The 26,435-nt window shown below is 44.8% G+C and overlaps 1 protein-coding gene across 2 annotated transcripts in view; it reads left to right on the top strand.

Moving 5' to 3' along the window:
• wdr27 (WD repeat domain 27) overlaps positions 1–26,435 on the top strand; it is a 398,117-nt gene that overhangs the window by 9,872 nt on the left and 361,810 nt on the right. For both annotated transcript variants that reach the window (XM_055639235.1, XM_055639236.1), the window contains 8 exons: positions 1,109–1,160; positions 1,280–1,350; positions 1,970–2,093; positions 17,949–18,117; positions 18,998–19,101; positions 19,930–19,994; positions 20,889–21,013; positions 21,944–22,020. In XM_055639235.1, the coding sequence (XP_055495210.1) occupies positions 1,109–1,160; positions 1,280–1,350; positions 1,970–2,093; positions 17,949–18,117; positions 18,998–19,101; positions 19,930–19,994; positions 20,889–21,013; positions 21,944–22,020 (787 nt within the window). The remainder of the gene's footprint in view (positions 1–1,108; positions 1,161–1,279; positions 1,351–1,969; positions 2,094–17,948; positions 18,118–18,997; positions 19,102–19,929; positions 19,995–20,888; positions 21,014–21,943; positions 22,021–26,435) is intronic.

Below are 26,435 nucleotides of genomic sequence, written 5' to 3'. Positions count from 1 at the left end.
CACTCCCTCAATAGCAAGAATGTCCTTCCTCAAATTAGGGGACCAAAACTGTACACAATACTCCAGGTGTGGTCTCACTAGGGCTCTGTACAACTGCGGAAGGACCTCTTTGCTCCTATATTCGATTCCTCTTGTTATAAAGGCCAACATGCCATTCACTTTCTTCACTGCCTGCTGTACCTGCATGCTTACTTTCATAGACTGATGTACAAGGACCCCCAGATCCCATTGTACTTACCTTTTTCCCAACTTGACGCCATTTAGATAGTAATCTGCCTTCCTGTTTTTGCTAGCAAAGTGGATAACCTCACATTTATCTGCATTAAACTTCATCTGCCATGCATCTGCCCACTCCCCCAACCTGTCCAAGTCACCTTGCATTCTCATAGCATCCTCCTCGCAGTTCACACTGCCACCCAGCTTTGTGTCACCTGAGAGGAAGGGGCAGAGAGAGGAGGGGGGAGAACAGGGGGGGCAGGGAGGGGGGGTGGGCAGAGAGGGGGGGGGGGGGGCAGTGAGAGGGAGAGGGCGGACTTCAACTCGGCGAGCAGGGCGGAAGCTGAGTGGGCGTGTGGCGGACGGTGAGCGGGTGGGGCTGATGCTGAGCGGGCTGGGTGAACGCCGAGCGGGCTCAGAGCACGGCTAGAGGCCGGCGGGCGGCGACCAAACTAATCCGGGTGAGGGGGTGTGACGTTACTCGCAGTGCATGAAACATAGCGCAGGTCGCGAGCAGCAGACCCATTGTGTCGTCATCAACGAGACCATCTCGTTTAGATTCAAAGTTATTTCAGATTTGTGAACATTTTGATTAATAACTCGAGAAATAATGCATGAATTGTTCAGATAAGACGATTTCGGAGTCCACGGGATAAATCTCTACCAGAATATGTAAAAGTTTCACCGTTAGCGCGTCGTTTTTTCGAGATGATATGATTATAAACAAACACCCACACATCCAAGATCAGAGATTTATAATTATAGAGATATGATATGATATACATATATGTATACATATATATATATATCTATAATTATAAATCTCTGATATATATATATATATATATATATATAGATTCTGTAGCTGTGACATTTCTGTGTTTTTATTTAGATTTGGAATCTCACCAATAAATTACTGCTATGTCAGTCAGCAGTGTTATCAAGTAAGTTGTATTTAAATTATTTAAAGATTTAAATTGAAAATCTACAGATTGTTTAACTTGACCATTTGTAAGCTGTTTGTCTGATCTATACCAATCTGAAGTATCTCATTTTTACACAGGCTGTTCTCTGTTGAGCTTGTGTATGGATAACACAGCCAAGCAATTTATCACTGGATCTGCAAATGGACAAGTAGGTTTGTGATATTGTTAAAAGGGAAGGAAAAACTTCAAACCTTTTGTTCGATGGAATATTTAATGTTGTTAAATATTAGCTGGTTTTTGTATGTAATCCATTTAAGCTGTGTTAAACTTATTTTCAACAGAAGCATAGAAAATTGAAATATTGCATTTGGCCCCTTAAGGAGTCCCTCCCTAACTGTAAGATCATGATTGACCATTCAAGTTCAGTGCCCTTTTCTGCTTTCTTACCATATCCCTTGATCTCTTTATTTATAAAAATGATATGTAAATGTCTAGCATAAATTCCATTTATATAAATATGACATGCCAGGCAGTATTCACTAAATGGAAAATATTGCCACAAATCACCGAGGAAATGACCACAGCAGAAAATTAAATTTCCAATAAGCCTGCTCTTGATATACTGAGAAATATTTAACTGGAAATTGTAGCTATTTCATTATATAGACATCCGTGTATTGCTTGTATTTTATTTTACTTAACAGAATATTAATATTTTAATATTTTGAAATATGCCTGTCAGCATTTTTATTGCTCCAACCGCTTTATTCATAATTCATGTTTTGCCATCTTCACTAATGTGAAAATAATTCCGTGACTTCTTGCAGCTTGATGTTTTCACATCACTGGATGGGCAGCAGTGCCGCCGTGTGCTTCATATCGACCTCCAGAAAGAACAGCAAAAATACAACTATAAGATCCAGCAAAAAGTCAGTTTAGCAGAGAATTCAGGTACTGAGCTTTATCATTTAGGCCTTATTATTTTATTTACTGTCTATAAATAATTTGGAACTATGTGGCATCAGCACACTGGCTAAATCTCCATTAGAGAAAAGCTGAACAGCACAGGTTATAGGAAGTGAATATAGTTGAGTATGGGCTGACCAGTGGCATGCTAAATGACCTGCAGAGAAAGCAAAATGTTTGATATTTTGTTATAGCAGACCGAGGCATCCGTTCATGGTGGTGGTTGGCGGGCATCATGCAGTGCTGGGCAACAGAAAGGCGGCAGCAGGGAGAGAACGAGCAGCAAAACACCCTTGTAGAGTATTGCATTGAGAATGGGTTTGCAGCGGCTGCAACAGAGCGAAGTCCCGGAGTGTTGGATGCAGACGCAGCGCACACTGCTGCACCTAAGTTGCTCCACGAATGCGTTTATTGGTCACCTGGTAATGGCACAAGGCTCCCGTTGCTCAGCTCCATGTGGCATGCTCCCTGTTGCTGGAGCAGAGAGAGTGACTAGCACGAAGGTGACAAGAGTACCGGGCCATGTCCCTGGCGCACCGCGTGTGGGCCCAGGGTCTCTGAGGCTGCCTGGCCTGTAAACTCCCCTTTCCTGGCACCGTGCTTCTTCCCACCTGGCCTTGGGTTAAATAGTTAATATTTATCCCTCTTACTCCGCTGGGAATGGACAGCCGGCAATAATGGACACCATTCCCCCACCAATGATCCATTATAACGAGGGTTTACTCTATTATTTGTGACCACATTTAGAGTATTGTGTTCAGTTCTGGGCACCAAGTGATAAGAAAGATGTTGTCGAGCTGGAAAGGGTACAGAGAAGATTTACGAAGGTCTGAACGATGGGGAGCGTTTGAATGGGCTGGGATTCCATTCCTTGGAGCGCAGGAGGATGAGGAGTGATCTTTTAGAGGTATATAAAATCATGAGAGGAATTGATTGGGTAGATGCACACAGTCTCTTGCCCAGAGTAGGTGAATCAAGAACCAGAGGACATGGGCTTAAGGTAGCAATGTTACAAAATGTTGAGATTTTAAAAATCAAGTCTGCAATTTATCCCATCAGATAAAGCATAACAAGAAGTTTAATTTGACACCCAATTCACTTTCATATCTCAAGTATTTAAAATGTTATGGCCATTTTCATACTCGGAAATTAGCATCTTGTTCCCTATTGATTTTTCTATGGACATAACAAAAAAGCTGTGATCTTGGACAGTCAAAAGCCCATAACTTTCTTAAAAATTAAGAGAACTGAATGAAATTTTCAGTTATCATAGATTGAAGCATTCTGAAACAAATATAAATCAATCTTACTTGGATGACCTGAAATTAAAGCATATAATTAGTTAGTTACCCAATTGTAGCTAATTCCAAACTTCAATTACTAGATCTAAACATCTATCTATTTCTTAATAAATGATTAACATTTTTAAATAGCCTAAGTGTCCAAATAATATTCACAAATAATTCACAATAAAACATGATTTTTAAATCTCATTTACATTAATTTATAGGCCAAATGGAAGGAATTTAGTGTTTAAGAAGGAACTGCAGATGCTGGAGAATCGAAGGTACACAAAAAAGCTGGAGAAACTCAGCGGGTGCAGCAGCATCTATGGAGCGAAGGAAATAGGCAACGTTTTGGGCCGAAACCCTTCTTCAGGAGAAGGAATTTAGTGTTCAATTGCTGTAAATTAAAGTCAATTTAAATCAGCTTTCTAGTGAGTTCCTGTGAACGCGCTGGTTTAGAACGTTCACATTGCGCTAGATTTGTGCCCTCAAATGCCCAGAAAAATACTGCGGGATATAATGGACCCAAAATGAGCTACTCACAACTTTAAACTTTGTATAAAGGGATCTTAAGAAGCCCTTTTTAATGTAAAAATAAACAGCCTACCTTCTGTTGTCTGCTGTATGAGACCCTGCCCTTTGCCGGTGGTCGCGGGTTTAGAGGTTAATTTTTAAACTACTACAACAATTATATAAAGCCTTTAAAACTAATAATAGCTAAAGCGACGGAATATTCCAGCGATTTTCCGTTATTAATTAACTAGGCTGAACACCCTCGATTGGAACAGCCTAGGGAAAATCGCGTTTTAAACCCACCCCCTCTAAACAGCGCCAAAATCGAGCACGTCCGCAGCGACAGATTTTCAGCGACGCTTCAGGTAGGCTTTGCAATATACCTACTTAAGGTGAAGAGGAAAATATTTAATGGGAATCTGAGGGGTAATTTTTTCACACAAAGGGTGGTGGGTGTATAGAACAAGCTGCCAGAGGAGGTAGTTGAGGCAGGGACTATCCTGACGTTTAAGAAACAGTTAGATAGGTACATGGATAGGACAGGTTTGGAGGGATATGGGCCAAAATTCTTGATTAGTACAGGTGTCAAAGGTCATGGGGAGAAGGCAGGAGAATGGTGTTAGGAGGGAGAGATACAATGCATTCAGAAAGTATTCAGACCCCTTCACTTCTTCCACATTTTGTTACGCTACAGCCTTATTTTAAAATTGATTAAATTCAATTTTTTAATCATCAATCTACACACAATACCCCATAATGAAGAAGTGAAAACAGGTGTTTAGAAATGTTTGCAAAGTAATTACAATGAAATATCACATTTACATAAATATTCAGACCCTTTGCAATGACACTCAAAATTGACCTTAGGTTCATCTTGTTTCCATTGATTATCCTTGTAATCTTTCGACAACTTGATTGGAGTCCACCAGTGGTAAATTAAATTAATTGGACATGATTTAGAAAGGCACACACCTGTCTATTTAAGGTCCCACAGTTGACAGTGCATGTCAGAGCAAAAACCAAGCCATGAAGATGAAGGAATTGTTCGTAGACCTCCGAGACAGGATTGTGTCGAGACACAGATCTGGGGAAGGGTATAAAATAATTTCTGCAGCACGGTAGGTCCTAAAGAGCACAGTTACCTCCGTCATTCTTAAATGGAAGAACTTTAGAACCACCAGGAATCTTCATCGAGTTAGCTGCCCGGCCAAACTGAGCGATCGGGGGAGAAGGGCCTTGGTCAGGGAGGTGACCAAGAACGGGATTGTCACTCTGACAGAGCTCCAGAGTTCCTCTGTGGAGATGGGAGAACCTTCCAGAAGGACAATTATAACTGCAGCACTCCACCAATCAGCCCTTTATGGTAGAGTGACCAGCTGGAAGCCACTCCTCAGTAAAAGGCACATGACAGCCTGCTTGGAGTTTGCCAAAAGGCATGAGAAACAAGATTCTCTGGTCTGATGAAACCAAGATTGAACCCTTTGGCCTGAATGCCAAGCGTCACGTCTGGAGGAAACCAGGCACCGCTCATCACCTGACAATACCATACTTATTGTAGATGGCTAGTGCATGTGCCTTTAACATAGTGACCTCACCACCCTTAACCACTCCCCTTATTAGGTGTATAATTGCATGTTCCCTCCCTGGTGTCTCTCTCTCTAGCTCCGGTGACAGACCACGTACAGCTAGTATAGCAATTATGTGAACAGTTAATAAAAGCTACAGTTAAGACAATGTGTTGTTGAGACTTCTTTACATGGTGTCTCAGCTGTGAGACCCTGCGCCTCCTGTTTACCGGTTTTCTTTTACTTTCTACCCCAGTACCCTTATCCTGTTTCCTTCCCTCGTGCCATGGCCAACTCGTGCCGCAAGCCCGACCCGCTTGTATTTGATGGGGACATTGCCCATCGATGGGATGTCTTCCGACGTGATTTTCAGCATTATGTGACCATCGCCCACCCTGCCGCCACTGCTGAGACGCGTGCATCTCTGCTCCTCAACTTGGCCGGTCCCGACGCCCTGGAACGGTCCGAGTCGTTTGTGTATGCTGCTGGTGAGAGTGCCCTCGACCCGGTATGTCTCATTGCTAAGTTCACTGCCCTGTGTGATGTTCCCACCAACTCTATTTTGGAGCGTTTCAAAATGTTTGGCCGTCGGCAGAGCGCTGACGAGTCCGTCACTAACTACATCGCCGCGTTGAGGCACCTGGCTCGGCGCTGCCGCCTTGATGCCCTGACCCCCGAACAGGTGACTCGTGATATCCTTGTATATGGCCTCCGCGATACTAAACTGAGAGCAGAACTTCTCAGAATGCCCGAACTTTCTCTGGATGCGGCTCTACACGCCGCACTCATGGCTGAGGCTGTCGCCTCTACCCTGCCACCCGAGGACACTCATGTCGACTTAGCCTCTGCCACCGGCCGGCCAAGAAACGTTGCCCCGCGGCGGCAACAGGGTCCACCCCCACCCAAGTCCGGCGTCGCCCGCCGCTGCCCCAACTGCAACTTTGCTACCCATCAATTCAACGTGTGCCCTGCCCTGGGGAAGACCTGCAATTTCTGCAGAAAGCTAAATCATTTTTCTGCAGCCTGCCGAGCCCGCGGGAATCAAGCCCCCCCTTTTCGGAGAGTGCCGGTCAACCTTGCTCAAGCTGATAGTGTGCCTGGCTCAGAGCACCTGCCTGATGATCTCACCCTCTCTGATATCAGTTCCTCCGAAGGGGAGGCCAGCGTGTTTTCGCTTCTAGACTCTCATGCTTTGGTTGCTAACCCTTCTGTCCGTGTGACCGTCAATGGTACGACCTTCTCAGCTAAGTTAGACACAGGCGCTTTCACGAATGTTATGTCAACAAGCCTGTTTCGCAAGATAAGGTCTGGTGAGAAAGTGTCTACTGCCCACTCCCGCCTGCATGCATATGGGGGAGCCGTACTCGTTCCTGTGGGAAAGACAACTCTGCACTGCAAGGTCCTGGAGGCCTCTCGGCCCCTCACTTTCTACCTGCTAGATTCCGACAACGTGACCCTGTTGGGCGCCCGAGCGTGCCAGGACCTCGGTTTGGTCTCCTTTCACCGTGACATCCATCAGGTGCAGACCCTCATGGACCCCCTGCGTGAATACCCTGACCGTTTCGATGACAGGCTGGGCAAGCTGCCCAGCTGCTACAAGATTGCTGTCGACTCCAGCATAGAGCCTGTGGTCCGCCCGCCACACCGCGTCTCCTTCGCCATGAAGGACAAGGTGAAGTCTGCGCTACTGAACATGGTCTCCAAGGGCATCCTGAAAGAGGTGAGCGAGCCCACCCGCTGGGTCTCCACCATGGTGGTGGCGGCGAAGAAGGACAAATCTGAGATTCGCATTTGTATCAACCCTAAGGACCTGAACCTGGCCATCAAACGCCCGCACTACCCGATGCGCACAGTAGAGGACGTCGCCGCACAGGTTGGCCCGGCCACTGTTTTTTCGGTCCTCGATGCCAAGAGCTCTTTCTGGCAGATACCGTTAGATGAACGTTCTTCCTACCTGACGACTTTCAGCACGCCTTTCGGAAGGTTTCGATTTCTGCGCATGCCATTCGGCATTAACTCTGCCAGCGAGGTGTTCCAGCGGACCATGGAGCAGCTGTTCGCCGGTCTGCCGTGTGCCATCATCGTTGACGACATCCTGGTCTATGGCAAGGACGTGGCTGAACACGACCTGAACCTCCGTAAAGTCCTGGATCGGGCCCGGGACATCAATCTGAAACTCAACCCGAAGAAATGCCGATTCCGAGTTAAAGAAGTCACTTACGTGGGCCATGTTTTTACCGCCTCGGGGCTGAAGCCCGACCCGGAGAAAACTGCTGCCGTCTCTGGAATGGCCCCTCCTACCGATGTGCCCGCTCTGCAGCGTTTCCTGGGCATGGTGAACTACCTGGGGAAGTTTATCCCTGACCTCAGCGAACTGAGTGCGCCCCTGAGGGAGCTCGTTAAAAAGGACACTGCCTGGGCTTGGTTCCCACAACACCAACGCGCCTTTGACGTCCTGAAGTCCCGGCTGGTCTGCACCCCCACTCTCAAGTTTTTTGACCTGCAGCACCCCATTGTTCTCACCTGTGACGCTTCCAAGTTTGGTCTCGGCGCCGCTTGCCTGCAGCTCCACGACGGCCGGCAGATGCCTGTGTCCTATGCGTCCCGCACCATGACCCCTGCCGAGCAGCGCTACGCTCAAATTGAAAAGGAACTCCTTGCTGTGGTGTTTGCTTGCTCGAGGTTCAAGGACTACATTCTGGGCAACACCTTCACGATTGAGACCGATCACCAGCCGCTAGTAACCATTCTTAACAAGCCAATCCACGCTGCTTCCTCCAGGCTGCAGCGTATGATGTTGCAGCTGCAACGGTTTACTTTCACCATCGTATACCGTAAAGGCAAGGACATGTTCGTTGCCGACACACTGTCCCGCGCCCCTCTGCCATCCTCTGCCCGCCACCCATACGAGTCGTCGGACCTAATGGTACTTAATGTCAACTTTGTGCCTTCAAAGCAGATGCAGTCCCTCGTTTCCCACACTGCCAAAGATCCTGCCCTGCAGCTACTGTCCGACATCATCATCCAGGGTTGGCCTGATCGCCGCTCCTCCTTGCCGGCCAGTGTAGTCCCATACTTCCTGGTCCGCGATGAGCTCGTCCTGCACGACGGCGTGGTGGTTAAGGGGCACAAGGTCGTAGTGCCCGAATCACTGAGGGTTGCCTATTTTCAGTCTGCCCACAACGGTCATCCTGGGGCCGAGGCCACTCTGTCCAGCGCCCAGGGCCAGTTCTACTGGCCCAGCATGGCCAACGACATCCGGGAGTGGGTCTCTGCTTGCCCTTCTTGCAACAGCCTGGCTCCACATCAACAACGTCAGCCGCTGCTGCAACAACCTGCCCCCGATCTCCCCTGGACGGCGGTCGCTACTGACATTTTCGAGTGGCGTGGGAAACACTTCCTGGTCCTCGTCGACTCCTATTCTAACTGGTTTGAGGTCGACCAACTCCACTCCCTCTCCTCCTCGGCTGTCATCGGGAGGCTGCGTCGCCACTTTGCCACTTTTGGCTCCCCTGCTCGCCTCCAATCTGACAACGGCAGCCAGTTCACCAGTGCCGAGTTCCAGCGTTTCGCTTCTCAGTGGAACTTTAAACATTTTACCAGCAGCCCTGAGTACCCGCAAAGCAACGGCCTGGCGGAGCGTGCAGTCCGCAGTGCTAAGGGTTTGCTGGAGCACTGTCGGCTGTCCAAGTCGGACTTCCACCTGGCCCTACTTAATCTCCGCAACATCTCCCGCGACCCTGCCCTGGGTTCGCCGGCACAACGACTGCTGTCTCGCAGAACTCGCCCCCCCCTCCCTGTTGCCCAGCAAGCCCTTGTTCCCTCTGTTCTCCCCCCCGCTACTGTCCAGGAGCGTATCACCGCCAAGCAAGACTCGCAGAAGCGCTCCCACGACCAGTCCTGCCGCCCCCTGCCGCCTCTGTTTCCCGGCCAGATCGTCCGGATGCAGACTGCCTCTGGCCACTACAAGCTCGCCACGGTGGTCGGCGATGCCGGCTCACCGCGGTCTTACTTGGTGGACCACGACGGGGTCATCTACCGCCGTTCCCGCCAGCATCTGCTGCTCGTTAACGAGCCCCGACCTCCGCCTGCTGCCCCCTTCTCCCCTCCCTTGTCTGATTCCGCTCCTGCCGTTCCGCGGATGCCCAGGTCCCTCCCTTCACCGTTGATTAAGCCACCGTCTCCGCCTCCCAGCCCTCGTTCTCCCTCTACCCCGCCGGCGGGTGGGTCTTCTCCTGCCGCTTCTCCCCCTGTATCCCCGGTTCGCTCGCCTGCCCCGGCCCCGGCCGCTCTTGTTCCTGCAGGGGGAGGAGGTGGCGAGCTTCGCACCCGGTCTGGCAGGCTGGTCAAGCCGCCTGTTCGATACGGGGATTTTGTTTAGCTCTGTAATCATTGTATGCCTGCTTGTAGCGCATGAGACGTGGTCGCCCTGTCACTGTTATATTGCTTTGTTCCAAGAGGAAGGATGTAGATGGCTAGTGCATGTGCCTTTAACATAGTGACCTCACCACCCTTAACCACTCCCCTTATTAGGTGTATAATTGCATGTTCCCTCCCTGGTGTCTCTCTCTCTAGCTCCGGTGACAGACCACGTACAGCTAGTATAGCAATTATGTGAACAGTTAATAAAAGCTACAGTTAAGACAATGTGTTGTTGAGGCTTCTTTACACTTATGGTGAAGCATGGTGGTGGCAGGATCTGGGAGACTAGTCAGGATTGAGGGAAAGATGAATGGAGCAAAGTACAGAGATCATTGATGAAAACCTGCTCCAGAGCGTTCTGGACCTCAGACCAGGGTGGAGGGTCACCTTCCAACAGGACAACGACCCTAAGCACACAGCCAAAACAGCGCAGGAGTGGCTTCGTGACAAGTCTGTGAATGTTCTTGAGTGGCCCAGCCAGCGTCCGGACTTGAACCTGATCGAACATCTCTGGAGGGACCGGAAAATAGTTGTGCTTTGATGCTCCCCATCCAACCTGACAGAGCTTGAGAGGACCTGCAGAGAAGAATGGGAGAATTACTCAAATACAGGGGTGCCAAGCTTGTAGCGTCATACCCAAGAAGGCTTGAGGCTGTAATCGATGCCAAAGGTGCCTCAACAAAGTACTGAATATAGGGTCTGAATACTTATGTAAATGTGATATTTGTTATTTTGTTTTATTACTTTGCAAACATTTCTAAACACTTGTTTTCGCTTTTTTCTGATGGGGTATTGTGTGCAGATTGATGATTTAAAAAAAAAAAGAATTTGATTCATTTTAGAATAAGGCTGTAACATAACAAAATATGGAAAAAGTGAAGGGGTCTGACTACTTTCTGAATGCACTGTAGATCAGCCATGATTGAATGGAGGAGTAGACTTGATTGGCCGAATGGGCCTGTTTTCACACTATATAACTCCATGACTACGAGTCATCAGAGAATATCAACTTCTGATGATATGATGAAACATGATGAAGCTGGCAACTACTACACTTGTAGTAGCATCTAGGGTAGTGGCCTTCAACAATTCCAACTGTTTAACTGTTCAATGTGACTTCAAATGAATGGAAATTTTCCCTTTGCTTTCTATTGACTTCAGTTTTACCAAGACATCTTGACGCTTGACTCGGTCAAATGCTAATGATGTCCAAGGCAGTCACTCTCACCTCACCTCATCTCTGAAACCTAGAACTTTGAGCTATGTTTGGATCAAGTCTGTGATGAGATCTGGAGCTAATTATCCTGGCAAAACTCAAACTGAATATCAGTGAGCAGGTTATTGGCATTGGTGCTGCTTGATATCTTTGTTGAAAATTGCTTTGTGGAACAATGACATTAGGCTAACGGAGCAGTAATTGATCAGCTTGGCTTTGTCCTGGATTTTGTGAACGTGCCCTGGAGGTGTAATTTGTCATTGTCTTGGTTAGATGCCAATTTTTTCACTTTTATAGAAACATAGAAAATAGGTGCAGGAGTAGGCCATTCGGCCCTTCAAGCCTGCACCGCCATTCAATATGATCATGGCTGATCATCCAACTCGGTATCCTGTACCTGCCCTCTCTCCATACCCCCTGATCCCTTTAGCCACAAGGGCCACATGTAACTCCCTCTTAAATATAGCTAATGAACTGGCCTCAACTACCTTCTGTGGCAGGGAGTTCCAGAGATTCACCACTCTCTGTGTGAAAAGTGTTTTTCTCATTTCGGTTCTAGATGGTTTATGCATGCAACCTATAATGTAGCTACCTCAATACCACTAACCACGCCCAGTCATCTCAGTATAACTGTGAAATATTTCCCTTGCTCCTCGCTTGGTTCCAGTACGCCTGAAGACTAGATTGTTGTTTGTGTACGTTGTGTTGTCCGTGTACGTCTTTGCGGTCGGTTCTGCGAACATCCGCAACACCCGCTACACCCGACAGAACCTCGTGGATATCGGTGATTTCGGTGACCAGCGTCAGACTGCGGTTTCGGGTGTCTTCCATCGCAAGTATAACATCCCGGGCGACATAGCAAGACCACCGGGGTCCCCGTGGATTGTTGTCGGGTCTAGGAGGCGGCGCAGACGGAGGAGGGAGAGGAAGCAGAAGCGAGGCCGCAGGTCCGGTGCTTTGCTAAGGCTAAGAAGTCGACCACACAAGCCACCTCTACCGAGCCTGTATCTCTCCAACGCCAGATCCCTGGTTCACAAAATGGATGACCTGGAATTACAACTCGCTGGAAATCGATATGTCCGCGACTGCTGTGTTATGATTATCACCGAAACCTGGCTTCACCCGGGGATACCTGATGCTAGCATGCAGCTAGCAGGACGCTTTCTGCTCCGCGGGGACAGGACTATGGACTCCGGTAAGAGCAGGGGAGGGGGCCTCTGTATATACGTGCATGAGAATTGGTGCAACAACGGGATAATCATAGACAAACATTGTTCCCCTGACCTCGAGTACATGTCTGTAAGATGCCGGCCTTTTTTTCTACCGAGAGAACTAACAGTAGTGATTGTCACGGCTGTGTATATTCCACCTGACGCCAATGTAAACAAGGCGCTCTCTCTCCTGCTGAACACCATTAACGAACAGCAGCGGGATCACCCCGAAGGTGTTCACATAATCGCAGGGGACTTTAATAAGGCCAACTTGAAGACTGTACTGCCGAAATTCTATCAACATGTCAAGTGTTCTACTAGAGGGGTGAACACGCTGGATCATGTCTACACCAATATCAAGCACGCGTATAGAGCCATCCCCCTCCCCCAACTCGGCCAGTCAGATCATCTCTCCCTCCTGCTCTCTCCAGCCTACACCCCCCTCAGACGCAGTGCCAGGCCCACCATAAGATCTGTTACAACCTGGCCTGAAAATGCACTCTCCAATCTACAGGACTGCTTTACACAGACAAACTGGGACATATTCGAACACCAGGATCTGGAAACTCTCACAGAATCGGTGCTGGACTATATCAAGTTCTGCATCGGAAATGTGACTGTGGACAAAATCATACGGGTTTTCCCAAACCAGAAACCCTGGATGTCCAGCCAGGTCCGCACACTCCTCAGAGCCCGCGATGCTGCCTTCAGGTCAGGTGACAGAGCTCTGTACAGGGCTACTCGAGCCGATCTGAAAAGTGGTATTAAAATAGCCAAGGCGGACCATAAGAGGAGCATAGATTCCCACTTGTCCAGCAATAGTACACGGGAGGTATGGCGGGGCATACAAGACATTACCAACTACAGAGGCTGTGCCACAAAGTCAGAAGACCTGAGTGTGCCGCTGGCAGAAAAGCTAAATTACTTCTTCTCCCGCTTTGAAACATCACAACAGCAGCACTCACCTGCTACAGCCCTGTTCCCACCCCCACCTGGCTCCTGTACTACCCCACTCACTGTCAGGGAGCACGATGTCAGACGGGTGCTCCTGGCAGTGAACCCCAAGAAGGCTACCGGCCCAGATGGAGTACCTGGTAAGGTGCTCAAAGCGTGCGCCCACCAGCTCACTGCCATCTTCACCAGAATTTTCAACCTCTCCCTGGACCAGGCAGTTATTCCGTCCTGCCTAAAATCAGCCACAATCGTCCCAGTGCCGAAGAAGTCTCCCTTCACCAGCCTTAATGACTACCGTCCTGTGGCCCTCACTCCGGTAATCACGAAGTAAATCTTCGAGATTGGTCCTCCAGCACATCAAGGACTATCTACCACCAGACTTCGACCCACACCAATTCGCCTATCGCCAAAACAGATCCACAGAAGACGCCATTACTGTAGCTCTCCACTCTGTGCTGAGCCATCTGGAGCAGGGGCAGAGCTACGTCCGGATGCTCTTTGTGGATTATAACTCAGCTTTTAATACAATCATTCTGGACATTCTCATTGGTAAACTGGTCACTCTCGGCCTCCCCACTCTCACATGTGCCTGGATAAAAGATTTCCTCACCAACCGGCCCCAGACTGTGAGACTCGGCCCCCACCTCTCCTCCACTCGCAGGTTGAGTACCGGCTCCCCACAGGGCTGTGTGCTAAGCCCCCTCTTATACTGTCTCTACACCTACGACTGTAGTCGGCCCACAACAACAACCACATCGTCAAATTTGCTGACGACACTACTGTAGTCGGACTTATTTCAAAGGGAGACGAGGCAGCCTACAGAGAGGAAGTCCTGAAGTTGACAACCTGGTGCTCAGAAAACAATCTGGCTCTGAACACCAGGAAAACAAAAGAGCTCATTGTCGACTTCAGGAGGCACAGCACCGACTTAGTCCCCCTACACATCAACGGCGAGTGTGTGGAGAGGGTCAACACCTTCCGGTTTCTCGGCGTCCATATCGCTGCTGATATCTCCTGGACAGACAACACGACAGCGGTCATCAAGAAGGCTCAGCAGCGGCTGCACTTCCTGAGGGTCCTCAGGAAGCACAACCTGGACTCTAATCTGCTGCTGACCTTCTACCGCTCGTCCATCGAGAGCCTGCTGACATACTGCATTACAGCATGGTATGGCAGCTGCACCATGGCAGACAGGGAGAGGCTTCAGAGGGTAACTAGGACAGCGCAGAAGATCATTGGTTGCCCTCTCCCCTCCCTGATGGATATCTACACCTCCCGCTGCCTTAGCAGGGCAAAGAAGATCATCAAAGACAGCTCCCATCCTGCGTTTGGACTGTTCGACCTGCTGCCCTCTGGAAGGCGCTATAGGTGCATCAAATCCAGGACAAATAGACTCAGAAATAGTTGCTTTCCGAAAATTATAACTACTCTTAATTCAAATTCACACATGCACTGACTTCACAGCTCAACACCCGGACTTCCATCTGTATATATGTATATAGCGCCGCAGAATTGTGCACCTATCCCCCCCCCTTCTCCCTTCTGTTTTTTTGTTTTTCTGTTTCTTGTTTTTTGTACTAAATTATATGTATGCACTGAGTACGAGCAGCTTTCAATTTCACTGTACATGTATAGTGACAATAAATGGCATATCTATATCTAGATGCAGTCAGTACTGGGACGTGTTTGACATGTGCCTTTATTAAAGACTCAGTAAAGTTACAGTGTGTCAGACTGGACTCCTTTACATGGTGTCAGTAAGTTAAACGCACGCCTCCTGTTTATCAGGTTTTATTTGCTCCTAGTTTTACTAGTGTTTAATTCCCTATTTACCATGGCATTCTCGTACCGCAAGCCCTCTCCCCTTGTCTTTGATGCTGACATTGCGGAGCGATAGGCTACTTTCGTGATGGACTACAACCACTTAATCAACATTGTGCACCGAAACGACCCTGATGCGGTCAAAGCCTCACTCCTGCTGAACCTTGCCGGTCCCGATGCTATGAAGCGTGCTCGGGCTTTCACTTACAATCCAGCGGTCCTGGATGACAACGACCATGTACGTCTCTTACACAAGTTTATGGAGATTTGTGACTTGCCCTCCAACTGTATATTGGAGCGGGCTAGATTCTGTACAAGGAAACAGCAGCCTGATGAACCTGTTGAATGTTTTATCGCTGACCTGCGCTACCTTGCTCAGTGGTGCCGTTTTGAGAACATGCGTGATCAGCTCACCAGAGATATTTTGGTCACCGGCATGCTAGATCAGAAGCTACGAGCAGAGCTGCTGCGAAGACTGGATCTCACCCTGACTGAGGCTATGCATGCATGCCGAATAGCTGAGGTGGTTGCCCCGCTACATGGGCAGAGAGGATCTGACAATCGGGCTATTAATCTGACTGGTGTTGCTATGCCCCGTCACAAGCAAGACAACGTTCGCCCTGCACCGCGGCTGACTTATGCCGCTCGGGTCCCGCTTGTCAAGAAGTGCCCCAACTGCAATTATGTCCACTCTATGCAGTCGCAGTGCCCAGCATTTGGTAAAGCTTGTAATTTCTGTAAGAAGATGAACCATTTCTCAGCTGCCTGTTGCTCCCGTGGGAACGTTCCTCCAGCTCCCAGACACGTTTTAAACAACCTTCAACAAGTTGATAACGAATTTGGTTCCCAGTCTTCTGTCGACACTGCCCTCGACTCTGAGCCCAGTATTTCCATGGGATGCCAGTGTTTATTCTCTCCTTCATAATCAATCTCGCCTCCCCGATCCTTCTGTGCTTGTCACTGTCAACAACAAGTCCTTCACTGCTAAGCTGGACACGGGGGCGAAGGTGAATGTTATGTCAACATCCCTGTTCAGGAAGATAAGAAACAATGAGCTGTTAACTGCTGATCGCTCCATATTGCGTGCTTATGGGGGAGAGGAGCTAAAACCTGTGGGGAGGGCCACCTTCCACTGTGTGCTGAAGAAATCTTCGCGTGACCTGTCGTTTTTCATTCTTGACTGTGACTGTGTGACTCTGTTGAGCAATCAGGCGTGTCAGGATCTCGGGCTGGTGTCCTTTGACCGTACTGTCCACGAAGTGCGGGTGATGCTGAATCCACTCTCCGAGTACCCTGACCTATTCGATGATGAACTGGGTAAGCTGCCCCTTGTATACAAGATCGCACTGACCCGTCGGTTGTACCAGTGGTCCGTGCTCCACACAGGGTGTCATTTGCCATGAAGGGCAAGGTCGAAGCCATGCTGAAGAACATGGATGACATGGGAGTGCTTGAAGCTGTCAGCGAACCCACCGAGTGGGTCTCCACCATGGTCGCCACCATGAAGAAGGGTAAGAGCGAGATATGGGTGTGCATCAACCCCAAAGACTTAAATCTGGCAATAAGGCGTCCTCATTACCCCATGAGGACTGTAGAAGATGTTGCTGCCCAGGTCGGTCAGGCCACGGTGTTCTCTGTCCTCTGTCCAGGAGCTCATTCTGGCAAATACCTCTAGACAAACACTCCTCAGACTTAACCACTTTTGGCACCCCCTTTGGAAGATTCAATTTTTTGCGGATGCCGTTCGGCATCAACTCTGCTAGCGAAGTGTTTCAACGCTCCATGGCGCAACTGTTTGCTGGCCTGCCATGTGCCGTTATCGTGGATGACATCCTGGTTTATGGGAAAGATGCTGCTGAGCACGACCACAACCTCCGACGGATTCTAGACCGCGCTCGCCAGATCAACTTAAAACTTAACCCGTCAAAGTGCAAGTTCTGTGTAGCATTATTAACTTACTTTTTATGAAATTCAGCGAGCAAACGCGATAATTCCCGATATTTTGGATCTTTAAATGTCCACGGCAAATGTCGGCTGTTCACTTCCGCTGTTTTTCCACCTTTAATTCCCTCTTTAATTACCTTACTTACTATCTTTTTTTTTGCCTGAAAATTTAGGTCGCTGTGCTTCACGGTCACCCCGACTAGCACAGAAAATTTCAGCTCATAAATCGTCCGTTTTCCATGTTTGTAACGGGTGTGAAAGTGCGTGTTTCCCCATTCACTAACATGTACCGAAGTGACATATGTCCTCCAGTTAAATTTTTCGGTCACGTGAGGGGGGATCTACGCTCATTTGACATTTGGTGAAATCACCCTATAAGATCCCTCCTCAATCTTCTAAATTCTAGCGAGTACAACCATATAACAATTACAGCACGGAAACAGGCCATCTCGGCCCTACAAGTCCGTGCCGAACAATTTTTTTTCCTCTTAGTCCCACCTGCCTGCACTTTACAAGCCGAGTCTATCCAGTCTTTAAAGCTAAATAGACTTGAACAACTTTGAGGCATAGGCAGTTCTGAAGCACATGTGCCCACAACCGGGAATTTGTCAACACCCACATTCTATGCAGACTCCAGTGCGTTTGTGCAAGTCATTTCTTGATATTGCTTCATGACAGTGGGAGCCTGAGAAGAATGCTAATATTGCATTCACCCAATCGAGTCTTTTCGTGATAAATATAATATTATTTGCATGAAGCCATGGATTAACCGGGGAGCTAATTTCAAACGGAAACAGATTTTAATGTTTTGTTTGTGACACCACCATTTTACATTATTGTTTCTGATGTTTATAATTTCACTTTTTTTCCTCTTTTGATGCAATTATTTATCTGTTTTCTGTTTACAGATGTTGAGTGTACAAATAGTTTGAGTAATAGTGGGAATCTGCCTTACTCTTACCACAATTTCAATGCCAATGATTCGGAAAGTGAATCGCGTGCATGTGTGGAATTTCCAATCCTCAAAATGATTCATTGTGAATATTTATTGAGTAGCTTGTTGAAAAAGGATTCAAGGTATGCATTCATAATTCATTGTAAATTGCAAAGCGCATGCTGATTTAAGTGAGAAAGTATAGCCTTTGTGATTTAAAAAATAACCACCCATATCAATGTTGCCAGACCAAGAAGGGTTGCACAAAAATGCAATCTTTGGAAAGGCCATGGAGGGAGAAGGTGAGATTGTGTGCAGTGTGCCAAACATATGGGTTGAGATGTGGAAATATGTTTCTCCCTTCACAGATACTGTCTGATATGCTCAATATTTCCAACATTTCCCGTTTAATTTCAAATTCCTGGCTTCATTGGGGTAAAGTAAAAGTACAGCCTGGAACAGTGGAAGTAAAGGTTATTCTATAAACGTATTTTAAGATGTTGACTCTCCTCAACAATATGAAGGTTAACATAACTGTTATGTAATCAATGTCTACAATGAAGGCCTGATGATAAATTATTGTATCTTGCAGCACAGAAACAGGCCTCTTGGCCCAACGAGAACATGTTGATTATCAAGGTCCCGTTTACATTAATCCCCTTTCATGCTCCCCGTATTTCCAAGAACCCTCCCCCAAATTCTACCATTCACCTTTACACTGATTTGCAGTGGCCCATTAACTGGTCACAAGAAGAACATACCAACTCCACAGAACCAGCACTACATGTCAGAATTGAACCTGGGTCATTATAGGTGTGAAGCAGCAGGTTAATAATTGTGTCACTGTATTATCCTAAAATAATACTGCCATTTTACCACAAACTATGTGAAATGGGACCAATTGCAGAAGTTCAATTATAGATTGTGTGTAGTCTTCTGTGCTGGACTACAATGGTATGTTACAGTTGTTTTTCACTTTACATTTTTTTAATTGTTTACACAAAATGTTGCTTTTTGTTTCAGTGATATACCAGAAAATTCCAGTAGCCTATGGATAGGGATGATACATGGCATGTTCAATTTGAATCTTGCCACTGGTGAAGTTGACGCTGCTCTGCAATTTGAAGGTAAATTTTGTGCCATACATGTACCTTACTCATGCCATTCAGTAATTAAAACAAATACTCAAGCATGGGACGTGGGTGTTGATTGCAAGCCAAGCATTACTATTCATCCTGTTTGCCTTTGAGAAGGATCTGGTGAATTGTGTTCTGATGCACCTGCCTTGTAGATTAGTGTGCCAAGTATTAATACATTTCCCACTCTGTCCCTCTCCCACCACCACCCCACGTTGGTACCTTCACCTCTCAGCATGTGCTCAAGCTAGCTACTATTTCCATCAGTACTTGGAACTACTGAAGCATTCTTGGTTAGGATGTACATTCCATGCTCTTGTGGTCTTCAGTGGATGTTTTCAACATGGAAAAGTACTGATTTATAATTTGAGGGATGGTGATGAGAGTGGAGATTTCCGTGTCACTATTTGGCAATTGCAAGAGCTATAGGATCTGGAGTCAATACTGAGGGGACTTCCCGAGCCACTTACCCTGTCTAAACAACGCTGCGAACCCTCCCTCCACATCCACATCTGCATCTGTATTACCATACCTGTGGAGATTGGCCACAGAGTATGTCCTGTATGTGCCACTCTAACTCTAAGATCCTGTATTTAGACTAAACTGAGACACAGTTCTTCCAAATTTGGCACCTCAAATAATGGCATTGCCATAGTAACAGCTCCCATCACTGCCTTGTTAGTTATTGTGTTTCATGAGGATTAAAAGTCCCAGTTTTAATTAAATAAATTAAATATTTTAAATTTCTTTCATAATACTTTGTATGGTTAAAGGTACATGGAAGTCCAGGTTGTAATAATGTAAAATGTCATATTTCAGATCATCTTGGATTAAGCATTCAGACAGCAGGATCTTATGCAATAGGAAATAGAAGCACTGACAAGGTAACTTAGAAATTGTTTCATTGGGAATGCACAAACTAGTTTTAATGTTGCGTAAATACTAATTGCATTGTGAACGATAAAGATGCATTAATACATAACCCAATCTGATTTACTATTGAAGGTAAGTTATGTGCCTTTGCATAAGAACCAATGGAATCTGACTTGATATGTATGATTCTTCTATAAGAAATGTTGTTCATTCGATCACTTCACTCTGGACCTTTATATTTTCTTGATGAAAGATTTGAGGTAAGGGACAAATGAAGAAGGTGTATCTGTGATGCATGCGGGAAGGTTTGGGTATATACAAGAGTTGGAGCCAATAGATGTTGAGAGGGATTGCGCCAAGGGTCGGCTGCTCATTTAGCACCCACAAGACTTTTAATGGTGTTGGACTGGTAAATCTTATGAGCTACTGGATGTTACTCAAATTAATACCTCAACCCACTTATAAGTTATACATTTTAACTTAGTGTAATACATTTTTCATAAAACCAATTGAGTAACCTAGTAAGTTTGAAGGGGGACTAGAAAAATGTGTATCCTGCACAATTGGATCTGCATCAAACAGTTTTCCCCTATTAGGGCTAATGGAGTCCTTCGGTAGATTTTCTGTGAGGCTAGTGAATCCATTAGACAGATTTGGTTTATAGAAGCATTGTTATGTTGAATGTAGTACTCAAATATGCACGGTCTGGGAAATATCTCTTCAAAAACAATTTATATATTTTTTCCCCCAATTTTGCAATTTTTAGTAACTTATTTGCTGTTGATAAAAATGCCCAACATTTCACAAGAGATGAAAATTAATTTAAGCAAAATATTTTACCAGAATGTTTGCTCATGCATTTGTTCCAAAAATTCATTGTGATTCAATATTTTTCACTCCTACAGATTTTCTGTCTTCTTTCATCTTTGTTTGGAAAGCATATTGCTCTGCTGGAAATTGATCCGCGTGAGCTTGCAAGAATGTGTCCTCGGTATAGAAATGAAGCGGAACCACTCTCTATCATTGCCAGGTAAAACTTGTCCCTTACCAGAGATTATTATGTTTCTTTATGGGAGAAATACATTATAATACAGCATAACTAGAATAGAACTAACTAATTACAATTGCACTAGCAAGCTAGCGATTTAGTATATTTCTATAGCATTCGTCATCATGACCAACTAATCCAAATGAGGCACGTATTAATTTTGAATATTTATTTACTGTCCCCCAAGTCTTGTCTGCAGAACTTGTTGGGGGGTTAAAAAAGAAGGTATGTGCCCAAATCACTGCCAGTTAGATGATTGTCAGCAGGCCTAAGGGTACAATAAAAATCTTTAGTTAGCCAACTGCAAAAAGTTATGACTTCCCTCGCATAACAAACACACAACACTCCCAGCATCCTAAAGTATTAAAGGAATTTTAGGGCTGTTGCTTGCTAGAATCGTGATTTTCCTGGTCTTGCTGCCAGGGCTGGATCTTGCCAGAGAAAGTATAGATTGGATTGGGTGGGTGAATATCCTTGTCCTTGGGCAAGAAATGCTAATGATCTTAGTGGAGAATGAATGCAGCATTTTTCAGGACTTCCTTTGGGGGTAAGAGATTCAGTTTATTTCAACCACTAAGAAGGATATAGCTAATATTACAAGATTAAAATAAATATAGCATTTAAATTGCCAACTATCTATGCCTCTTCAATTTGTTACTTGTCATTTCCTTATTTATCAGGTATATTGCATCTGGTTTGCATTCTTAAAGAACCAAATGTTCTTTACTAACTTTTAAAATTGGCACTTATTTCTTATTTTCGTTTCCTTTTCAATTGTATTTAGTCTGGCTTTTTTTTTTAACTGCTTGTTACATCATTCCAACTAATCATTATTTTAATTTTGAATAATGTGATAACATGGTGCAGGAATTACAGTTGGCAGCTTGCATTGATAAGCAATATTTTTTTCAGAGCACCTTTGCTTCCCACTTCCCCTTTGAACTGTGATACAAAGCAGAAAGAGAAGACAACACTTCCATCAAAGACAGGTAAGTGCTGTTTTTTTATATATTCAGTTTATGAATAGAGGCACAATGATTATGCTACAACTGAATCGGTGGCTGTTGATAAAATTCATTGCAGTTGATAGGCATAATGTAAAAAATATTCTTAATCAAATATGATTATTTATGTGAAGGGTATCTTTGATTGTGCACAAATTGTTTTGTAATAGTGTTATTTTTGAAGCTTGTTTATGTTGCATTGCTGTCCCCCAAATATGTCTACTTTTTAAACCCTTGAAATCAGGTAGGTGGACATATCACCACAAGGTTAATAACTGTTCTTTGAAGATGTTACGTTATTTCTATGTGCGTCACTGAATTTTAGTGCATGGATTAGTGTTTAAACTGCATACCTGTGCTGACTTCTGCAATTTAACATATTGTTTGTTGATTGTGCAAGATTTGTTTTTAAATAAATTCGTTATTTTCATGAACATTTTCATGATGTTATCATTCTTGTGAAATTGGTTCATCACTGAGGCTTAAAATTTAAAATAAAACAATAGAAATTCAAAAATAAATTTTAGGCAAGTTTTTGTGCAATTGCAATTTCAGTTTCAGGTTAGTGCTCATTTGCATTTACATCTCATTGAGGAACACTTTTGGCAACTTTTAAGCAACACCTTCAGGTATATGAGTTCATATTAATAAGTAAAAAACAACTTCAGACAATATGTTGAAATGTAAGAGATTATAGTGATAGATCGCGATCATATATTGGCAAAAACGGGAAAGCAGATTATTATCTAAATGGTGGCCGATTGGGAAAGGGAGAGATACAGCGAGACCTGGGTGTCATGGTACACCAGTCATTGAAGGTAGGCATGCAGGTGCAGCAGGCAGTAAAGAAAGCAAATGGTATGTTGGCTTTCATAGCAAGAGGATTTGAGTATAGGAGCAGGGAGGTTCTACTGCAGTTGTACAGGGTCTTGGTGAGACCACACCTGGAGTATTGCGTGCAGTTTTGGTCTCCAAATCTGAGGAAGGACATTATTGCCATAGAGGGAGTGCAGAGAAGGTTCACCAGACTGATTCCTGGGATGTCAGGACTGTCTTATGAAGAAAGACTGGATAGACTTGGTTTTATACTCTCTAGAATTTAGGAGATTGAGAGGGGATCTTATAGAAACTTACAAAATTCTTAAGGGGTTGGTCAGGCTAGATGCAGGAAGATTGTTCCCGATGTTGGGGAAGTCCAGGACAAGGGGTCACAGCTTAAGGATAAGGGGGAAATCCTTTAGAACCGAGATGAGGAGAACTTTTTTTCACACAGAGAGTGGTGAATCTCTGGAACTCTCTGCCACAGAGGGTAGTTGAGGCCAGTTCATTGGCTATATTTAAGAGGGAGTTAGATGTGGCCCTTGTGGCCAAGGGGATCAGAGGGTATGGAGAGAAGGCAGGTACGGGATACTGAGTTGGATGATCAGCCATGATCATATTGAATGGCGGTGCAGGCTCGAAGGGCCGAATGGCCTACTCCTGCACCTAATTTCTATGTTTCTAAAAGTATGAAGAGCAATGGTACATTGTTGAAAGATTCTGTGTATGCAAATTTATTAGTATTAAGCTCAATGTCAGAGACTATAAGAAACAAAGGCAACATAAACGTTTTTGGAAGGGACTGAAATAGTTTTATAGTATTTTATGTGTCTGAGTGCCAGGTTCATAGAGTTGAGACCCTCTGTGTCATCCCTTGAGTGTTAGCTGTCAAAAGTTGCACATTTTTTCATTCATCATGTTTCAGACATTGCTATTTTTGCCATTGTTTGCCCTGGTAGTTTGGTTGGTGTTATAATTTACTTGACCTTGGCAAGCAAGAGTAATCACAAAAGAGAGGAAATAGAAAGTCCAAACCAAGACCTTATTTAAACTGTGTAATCAGATTCAATAAACTATTTTGCAGGTTAGATGTACAAGTACTGCCTGTCCTAAACTTTGTGGGGGCTGCAGAATGAAATTAACCATTGTTTCTTCACAATAAAATACTGTTAACTGATGTAAGTGTATTTGGTATTATCATTTTTGTCTTGTAAATATTTTAAAACATGAATATGTCACTTATATAGTCAAAAAATTTAAGTTTCAATGAGAAATTCAACTATGAGGAATTCAAGTGTGATGGAGATTTAATTCCCAAATTTATCAGGGGGATTTCAAAATTGTTTTCAGCCTTCATCATCACTACTACTATTTTTGGGTGCTCAAATGCAAGAGGAAATTTTACCGTAAATGGCAGAATCCTTAGGAGCATTGATGTGCAAATAGTTCTTGAGCGCCTAAGTGCTTGCCCCCGAAAATGTAACATAGGATAATAGGATGGTAAAGCTTACCTACAGCATGCCTGCTTTATCAGTCGGGGCATTGAGTACCAAGTTGGGAAGTCATGTTGCAGCTGTGCAAAATTTTAGTTAGGCCATATTTAGAGTATTCAGTACAGTTCTGGTGGCTCACTACAGGAAGGATATAGAGGCTTTGGAGAGGATAGTCCACCAGGATGTTGCCTGGATCAGAGTATTAAATAAAAGGAGAGGTTGAACAATTTGGATTGTGATTGTTTTCTCTGGAGCATCGAGGTTGAGGGGCAATCTGATAGAAACATAAAATTACGGGAAACATAGGATGGATAGTTATTTTCCCAAGACAAAAATGCCAAATGCTAGAGGTCATGGTTTTAAGGAGAAGGGGGGAAATTTAAAGAGATTTGAGACAAATATTTTGCAGCGAGTGGTAGGTGCCTGGAATGCACTGCCAAGGAAGGTGGAAGAAGCAGATAAGATAGCAATGTTTAATTGGCATTTAGACAGACAAATCAGTAGGAAAGGGATGGAGAGATGCAGATCTTGTCCAGATAAATGTTATTAGTTACATTGGCACCAAGGTCGGCACAGACATGATAGCTGAATGGTCTGTTCCTGTGCTTTACTGTTCTATGATGAAAAAAGACCAGGTTGTAGAATTTAATTTTTATTGTCGGTCAGTAGAAACGTTCCTTTAAAGTGAATACTTCAAACATAATATAAAATGAAATATGTTGTGTATTTGGTGCTTGGAATTGACTTTAAATAACACTCAAACACGGGAGTAAAACAAACAAGCTTCTTTATTCCAGGATGCCAACTTGAGTCTCCCCTGCGAATGCGTACCATTGTGCAAGACATCACATAAGTTAATTCTATCTCATACATCACACTCCTCCCCCTTTAACTTGGAGGCAGGTAACACCATTTCTATTACATACACCACACTCCTCCCCCTTTAACTTGGAGGCAGGTAGCACCATTTCTATCACATACACAGCACTCCTCCTCTTTTTAACTTAATTTCACCTTCATGGTATATGCTTCGTACCTAACATATAATTGATTAATACACTGTTGCAAAATTGTATTATTAAAGTCATCTTACAATACAATACAACTGTAATAATCATATCTAAACTTAGCACTATTACTTTTTTCATTCCACCCATCTTCCTTAAACCAAATACATTACCCCTTGCTTTATGTGTTACCATTTTCCGTTCCCTTCTGTGTCAATTGCGCACTCTTTCTAATCGCTCTAGCTCTGCCTGTATCTCTGCCTCTTACTAGCAATGTTACAAAATTTTGAGATTTTAAAAATCAAGTCTGCAATTTATCCCATCAGATAAAGCATAAAAAGAAGTTTAATTTGACACCTAATTCACTTTCATATCTTCAGTATTAAAAAAAGCTTTTAGTGTTCATAAATTAATGGCCATTTAAATCGGCAATTAAATGGAGTTCTGTGGAACGCGCTGGTTTAGAACGCTGCCATTGCGGTGAATTTGTACCTCGCATGAAAGGATACTGCGGGATTGAATGGGCCCCCAAGTCAGCTACTTGCAACATAAAATTTTGTTTTAAAGGGATCTTAAGAAGCCCTTTTTAATGTAAAAATAAACAACCCACCTTGCGTTGTCCCCTACATGAGATCCGTCCCGTTGTCGGGGTTCGCGGCTTTAGAGAGGATTTCATACTCTTACTTTTATTAAAAATTCTTCCTGTTCATCCAATTCTTGCTCTAAGTTAACCGTTTCTCCTGTTCCTGATATTTTGCTTTGTTCCTCTGTTGCTCTTTATATTTTGAATGATAAAACAATTTTACATTGTCTGCACATGGCGTCGGTTTTCATTTTCAACCAGCAAGACCTTTCTAGACTGTCCTATACATTTCAAATACACGTAAATAAAATATCTCCTTACCTTTGATTTTGTATTATTAACAGTTCTTTCTTGGGATTAACACCTTAAAGCTGTGAATCAAGGACATTCTAAAGCCCATTCTTAAAAATAAGTAGCGTTACTGAAAAAATGTCTAAACCACTCTTGAGGCTTTCTACACGGGGACGGCTGACTTCTTTTCCCTGCTTGGTGACAGAA

The sequence above is a fragment of the Leucoraja erinacea genome, chromosome 8 (genome assembly GCF_028641065.1).
Source record: "Leucoraja erinacea ecotype New England chromosome 8, Leri_hhj_1, whole genome shotgun sequence".
NCBI lineage: Eukaryota > Metazoa > Chordata > Chondrichthyes > Rajiformes > Rajidae > Leucoraja > Leucoraja erinaceus.
The sequence above is the reverse complement of the archived record's forward strand: the minus strand, read 5'-3'. Positions and strand labels throughout refer to the sequence as shown.